General features: G+C 47.4%; 1 protein-coding gene across 1 annotated transcript; it reads right to left on the bottom strand.

Moving 5' to 3' along the window:
- Positions 1-1687: 1687 nt before the first annotated feature.
- LOC101017794 (COX assembly mitochondrial protein homolog) lies at positions 1688-2287 on the bottom strand. The gene has a single exon (XM_017949018.3). The coding sequence runs from the start codon at positions 2153-2155 to the stop codon at positions 1835-1837; it is 321 nt and encodes a 106-aa protein (XP_017804507.2). The 5' UTR covers positions 2156-2287; the 3' UTR covers positions 1688-1834.
- Positions 2288-6802: the final 4515 nt, after the last annotated feature.

The following is a 6802-nucleotide window of genomic DNA, read 5'->3' as shown; positions in this document are numbered from 1 at the left end:
GCTTGAGGTGAGGAGTTCGAGAGCAGCCTGGCCAATATGGCAAAACCCTGTCTCTACTAAAAATACAAAAATCAGCTGAGCGTGGTGGCTCGTGCCTGTAGCCCCAGCTACTTAGGGGCCGAGGTGGGAAGATCGCTTGAGCCCAGTAGGTGGAGTGATACCTTGCCTCAAAATAAATAAATAAATCACACTTATTGTAGAGATTTGTGGCCACTGGAACCCTTTGATGGAAAATCTATTTTGCCTTCTTATCTGGTAAAATTTCCCCTAACTTCTATTTTGGATGGCAAAACTAAGTTCTCTAAAATGAAAGACCAGTGTCTATCACTGACACTATACTGCTCTGAATTTACGGTTAATTTGGAAATGTTTGTTGGGTGGATGGATGGATGAGTGCATAATGATCCCTCCCATTTATGGAGGACCAATGATGTGCCAGGCATTGCCATATCACTAAATATGAAAACTCTTTTGGAATAAATAGAATCATCCGGTTTTACATAGAAGATAAATCCAGTTTTGAGCCCAGATCTATCTGGTCCTTCCTGGGGTTAACCCCACTGTGCTAGTTAGCAGATGGTCTGTTTTATGGAATCGACATTTACTTGAGTGTTTCCTGTATTCAGAGGTTCTGGTCCGGGGGTAGATTGAAAGGAGAAGACAAAGTAATTATGTCTTACAAGACGCAGCAAGCCATGACAGGAAGAGTGAGCCCAGAGATTTATGTGATTTTCCCTATCTCCTTGCATTAGGGTGGAACCATTAGGAAATATATATGTGGAATTGGCTCACATAATTATGAAGGCTGAGAAGTCCTACAATCTACTGTTTGAGGGCTGAAGACCCAGGAAAGGTAGTTGTGTAATTGAGTCCAAAAGGTGAGAACCATAGGAGCTAATGGTGTAAATCCTAATCTAAGGACTGGAGACAATGAGATGAGATGTTCCAGCTCAAGCAGGCAGGTAGGGAGCACAACAGATCAAACCCTTCCTTCTTCCACGTTTGTTCTATTCAGACCCCTGATGGACTGGATGATGCCCAGTCTCACTGGGGAAGGGATCTATTTTAGTGAGTCCACCAGTCAAGTGATAACCTCATCTGGAAATACCCTCACAGACACATCCTGAAATAATGTTTAATCTGGGCACTTTATGGGCAGTTAAACTGATACATAAAATTAACCATCACGCTCCTCACTGAAAATGAGATACACACACATACACACACAGATTAGTCTGTTCTATACAGCTACATGATCTTTAAATTTCTTACTGCTGCAAAATTTGGTGATACATCGAACAGGTTAGAATGAATGGACACATTTTCAAGATGTAGCAAATTTTTGGAATAAGTGCCAGACTGAAGTAGTCCTTTGGGGGCTTACTCTTTCAAGATTTTTAGTTTCTTTGCGCTGGGTACGTAGTTCCTCCTTTAGCTCTGAGAAGTTTGATCGACGGAAGCCTTCTCTCTACTCGTCAAAGTCATTCTCCGTCTAGCCTTGATCCGTTGCTGGTGATGAGCTGCATTCCTTTGGAGGGGGAGATGTGCTCTGATTTTTTGAATTTCCAGCTATTCTGCCCTGCTTTTTCCCCATCCTTGTGGTTTTATCAGCCTTTGGACTTTGATGCTGGTGACGTACTGATGGGGTTTTGGTATGGGTGTCCTTTCTGTTTGTTAGTTTTCCTTCTTTTTTTTTTTTTGAAATAAAATATTTATTTCAGTATTTCCATAATTAAAGCAAACATACATGCTTGAGTTCATTATTTAAGGTGATTTATACTATAAAATGACTTCCATGAATATTAGAGTTCCTGAATGTCATTTGAGTATCTGCCTACATGCTTGTTGGAAGCTTCTGTAGCCTTTTCTTTGCAGGAATTCCAGTTTTTCTGAATTCTTCCCTTTCCTTCAGGTATTCCATTTTGCATTCTTCATGAAAGGCTGGATCATTATAGTAAGCAGTTAGACATTCTTTCAATGCAGAGTTTTCTTTCTGGCATTTTACTACTATAAGAACTCCAGAGTTCTTGCAACATTTGGTAAAATCTTGAACTTGTTCAGAATACCTCTCTTTGGCCTCTTCTCTCATTATTTTAGGGATCAAAATATCTTTTTCGACATGTCTGAGATGCTGGTCTGCGCGGTCGAGCGCCATCTCAGCGGGCCGAGAAGCAGCCAGCCGCTTGCCGGCTCCGGGGCAAGCGGGGAGGGGAGTGGAGGGAGGGGCTTGGGCTCGGACGCACGTGCGACCTCCGGGAGCTTCCCACAACAGAAAGGTGGGCCCTTTGCAAAAGCCTGTTAGTTTTCCTTCTAACAGTTAGGACCCTCAGCTGTAGGTCTGTTGGAGATTGCTTGAGGTCCACTCCAGACCCTGTTTGCCTGGGTATCATCAGCAGAAGCTGCAGAAGATAGAATATTGCTGAACAGTGAGTGCTGCTGTCTGATTCTTGCTCTGGAAGCTTCCTCTCAGGGGTGTACCCCGCCATGTGAGGTGTGAGGTGTTGGTCTGCACCTAGTGGGGGATGTCTCCCAGTTAGGCTACTCGGGTCAGGGACCCACTTGAGCAGGCAGTCTGTCCGTTCTCAGACCTCAGCCTCTGTGCTGGGAGATCCACTGCTCTCTTCAAAGCTGTCAGGGTCATTAACATCTGCAGAGGTTTCTGCTGCTTTTTGTTAACTGTGCCCTGTCCCCAGAGGTGGCCTCTACAGAGACAGGCAAGCCTCTTTGAGCTGCGGTGGGCTCCACCCAGTTCGAGCTTCCCGGAGGCTTTGTTTACCTACTTAAGCCTCAGCAATGGCCGGGGCTCCTCCCCCAGCCTCGCTGCTGCCTTGCAGTGAGATCTCAGACTGCTGTGCTAGCAATGAGGGAGGCTCCGTGGGCGTGGGACACTCTGGGCCAGGTGTGGGATATAATCTCTTGGTGTGCTCTTTGCTAACACCATTGGTAAAGCTCAGTATTAGGGTGGGAGTTACCCAGTTTTCCAGGTGTTGTGTGTCTCAGTTTCCCTTGGCTAGGAAAAGGGATTCCCTTCCCCCTTGTGCTTCCCAGGTGAGGCGATGCCTCGCCCTGCTTCAGCTCTTGCTGGTCGGCACTCCCCGGTGAGATGAACCCAGTACCTCAGTTGAAAATGCAGAAATCACCCGTCTTCTATGTCACTCGTGCTGGGAGCTGGAGGCTGGAGCTGTTCCTATTCGGCCGTCTTGCTCCCGACCTCTGGGGGCTTACTCTTAAAGGACATTCCAAGGTCACGTGAAGTTGCTCTTCACACAAAGACACATGGACCAGAAGTGGCTCTGACAGGGGGAGACAGCACAAAAGGTGACCTCTTTGCTTCAGGAGCACAAGTCACCCCATCCGTGGAGAAGGTGAGCTTGATGGGAGAATACAAAAGTGAAGGTCATTGATCTTACCCAGGAGTGAGCAAACTTGTGGAATAAAGCCTGCCACTCGTCAGCCCTGGATCCCGAGCAGTTAGGGGTAGAGTGAGGGTGAAGAAGTAGAAAACACAGAACCTTTTAAATTGGAGCTCCTCGTTTGTTTATTTCCATAGAGCCTAGAACAATCCTTGACACTCAGTGAATCTGTTGAATGGCTGAGGAGATGAATTAACCTATTCTCCTCTCTTTTATTTTCCTTTTCTTTTCCAGACAGGGGTCTTACTTTGTCACCCAGGCTGGAGTATAGTGATGCAGTCACGGCTCACTTGCAGCCTTGACCTTCCAGCCTCAAACGATCCTCCCCCCTAAGCCTCCCAGGTAGCTGGGACCACAGGCTGTTCCACCATGGCTGGCTAATTTGTTTTTAAATTTTTCTTGGAGACAGAGTCTGTGCCCCAGTGCTTCTCCTGCCTCAGCTTCCCAAAGTGCTGGGATTATAGATGTGAGCTACTGCACCAGGCCTTAATTAACCTGTTCTTGAAGAGTGAATCAGTTAGTATGTGGCTCAGCTGCATATAACCTAAACCCCATTTAACAGTGGTTTCAAAAGACTGGGGTTGTATGTTTGTTTGTTTTCATGTAAAAGAAATCTTGGGCTGGTATAGAAGCTTTGACCGTCAAAGATCCAGGATTTTCCCATCTTTCAGCGCCACCATCCTTAGGGTGACTTTCTCCCTTTAGATCCCCTCCTTGTCTGCAGCCTGCGTGGAGCTCCCATCCCAGCCACCATGTCTAAGTTTCAGGCATCAAGAAGGAGGAAGAGGTCAGGTGGGTAAGAGTACCTCACTGCTGTGTCGGCTCCTTTTAAAGAGTCTTCCCAGAATCTCCACCTAACAACTTCTGATTGTGCGGCTTTGGCCACCCCTTCCTGTAAGGAGTCTGGGAAGCACGTGCATTTATCCTGGCTCATTGCCACTTCCAGCGCTGGAAGGAGGAAGGGGAGAATCAATATTGAGCAGGCAACTAGTGATCTTTGCCTACAGCCTGTGGCAGATAATAGTAAAACCAATGAAAAGTTAGAAAACATAAACAAAAAACAAAAACAAAACAGGCCAGATTCTACGGAGGGCCAGGTTAGCTAGGTCTAGCCCGAAGTGGGGTGCGGGGGGTGAGTATAAGCTGAGGCATCAGCCTGCCTCAGTGCTTCGTGGCTTTGTGACCACCGAGACAATTTCCCTGATCACCTTGGTACCTCAGTGCCTCAGTTCTCTTGTCCATAAAATGGAATAATGTGGAAGCGGACCTCACAGGGTTGTTGGAAGGTTTGAAAGATGTAGATATACAAGTGCTTTTTTTCTTTTTTTCTTTTTTTGAGATGGAGTCTCGCTCTGTTGCCCAGGCTGGAGTGCAGTGGCGTGATCTCGCCTCACTGCAACCTCCGCCTCCTGGGTTCAAGCAATTCTCCTGCTTCAGCCTCCCAAGTAGCTGGGATTATAGGCATCCGCCACCACATCCGGCTAATGTTTTGTATTTTTAGTACAGACGGGGTTTCACCATGTTGGCCAGGCTGGTCTCAAGCTCCTGACCTCAGGACTCGCCTCCCAAAGTGCTGGGATTACAGGCGTGAGCCACCGTGCCCGGTTGTACAAGTGCTTTTAAGCTGGAAGGCACTAGATGAATATCACTTCTGTAAGTGTTTGGAGAAAAAAGACAATGTTTGGAAAATGATCACCTAGCCCAGGCCAATGTCTTGTGACCGACTTTGCTGCGCTGCACTCACCGCACTGCTTGTGCTGCCCATTTCATTGTCTAGTCTTACATGGGTCCTCAGTTGTTTCATCTAGGAAAATGCCTTGCTGATAACGTTGTAAGGGATCTCCTTGAGTACAGAGATCACTGTTTTGCAAAACCTCAGGGGTCATACCATCTGCAGAGAACTCACCGCAGCTAGCAGTGTGCCCCTAGAAGAAGGGGCATGAAGGCAGAGCAAGGTTCAGGACAGTTTCAACATTCCCAGTCTATAAAACTGAGGGTCTAGCTGAACGAACCCAGACAGGAGAGGCAGAAGGAGGACAAGGGCTGGGAAGGGTGGTGAATTCTGTTTTGGAAATGTTGAGTTTGAAGGGCTAGTGGCACTTCCAGGCGGCATGACCAGTTGACAGCTATTTTTTTTTTCATTTCTGAGTGACTATGTGCCAGGCACACTCCAGGTGCTGGGAATACCACAGTGTACAAACACACAAACCTCTGCCTTCAAGGAACTTGGCCTCAAGCAGAGGGAGACAAACAATAAACACAGGAGATTACGAAATGACATTATATGTTTGAAGATGGTCGGTGTTACCAGTGCTGGGGAGGCGGGGGCTGGGGGAAGTTACAGAGCTCGAAGGAGAATTGTGCATGGGAAGAGCAGTTGGGGAGGACAGTTTAGACAGTTTTTTTTGGAGTGCAGAGCGAGGCTGGAGATGTTTGCCAGAGATTTATATCTTGAATCGTGGCAGTTAGAGGGAGGGTAGAGAGAAAAGTTGGAAGAAGGATGTCAAGAAGAGAAGAGATCTCAAAGCCACACTTTTGGGACTCTTTCAATGTCCAACATCAGGAGCCTGGGACAAGCTGTGCTAGGGAGGCCAGAGAGGTAGGTGGAGATCAGGAGCACTCAGATGTCAAGGGGCACAGGAAGCTGATGGGCAGGATCCGGCTCAAATACCACAGGGAGCTGAGGGATGATAACTGTGGAGCAGCTCATCTGTTCCAGAAACACTTCTTTGCATTTTCCATGCAGAATCACAAGTGGTTAACCGTCTGGGCTCTGGGCTCAGATGGCCTCTGCTTGATCTGGACTCAGGGGCCATGTGACTGGGTGTCTTAACCTTTTTTGCACTGTAGTTTCCTTGGTTGTAAATAAGGGTGGTTTCGCACCTGACTCACAGTATTGTAGTGAGGGTGAAATTAGATAATGAGAGAACACATATCCTAGCCAAGACTATGAGTGGTGCCTGTGAGAATGCCCCTCCTTCATCCTTCCTGCAGCCCTTGACAGATAAAGAAACCATTGGTGTCCTCAACAAGCGGGTTTTAGAGGATGAGCAGGTGGGGAGAAGAAATGACTTTAGAGTTATCTCTACAAATGTTCAAAAAGAGAGAAAGAGGATAGTAGGTTCAATGTGGAAAAAAAGATCAAGGGAAAGATCTCATAGTCTGGGGAAGACTGGGCCATGTCTGGTGGGCAGAGGGGAAGCAGGAGTGTCTGGAGAGCAGGAGGCTGGCCCTGCAGCCTGTACTGTGTGCTCAGTGGCTTCTGCCACCTCAGAACTCACTGCTCTGCCACCTGCACCCCCACCTGCCTCAGAACATCGTCATCTTGTTCAGACGTGTCCTTTCTCCTGAACTAGATGTGGCTGGGCCCATCACTAGCACACTTTCCA

The sequence above is a fragment of the Papio anubis genome, chromosome 12 (genome assembly GCF_008728515.1).
Source record: "Papio anubis isolate 15944 chromosome 12, Panubis1.0, whole genome shotgun sequence".
In the NCBI taxonomy this organism is placed as follows: Eukaryota; Metazoa; Chordata; class Mammalia; order Primates; family Cercopithecidae; genus Papio; species Papio anubis.
The sequence above is the reverse complement of the archived record's forward strand: the minus strand, read 5'-3'. Positions and strand labels throughout refer to the sequence as shown.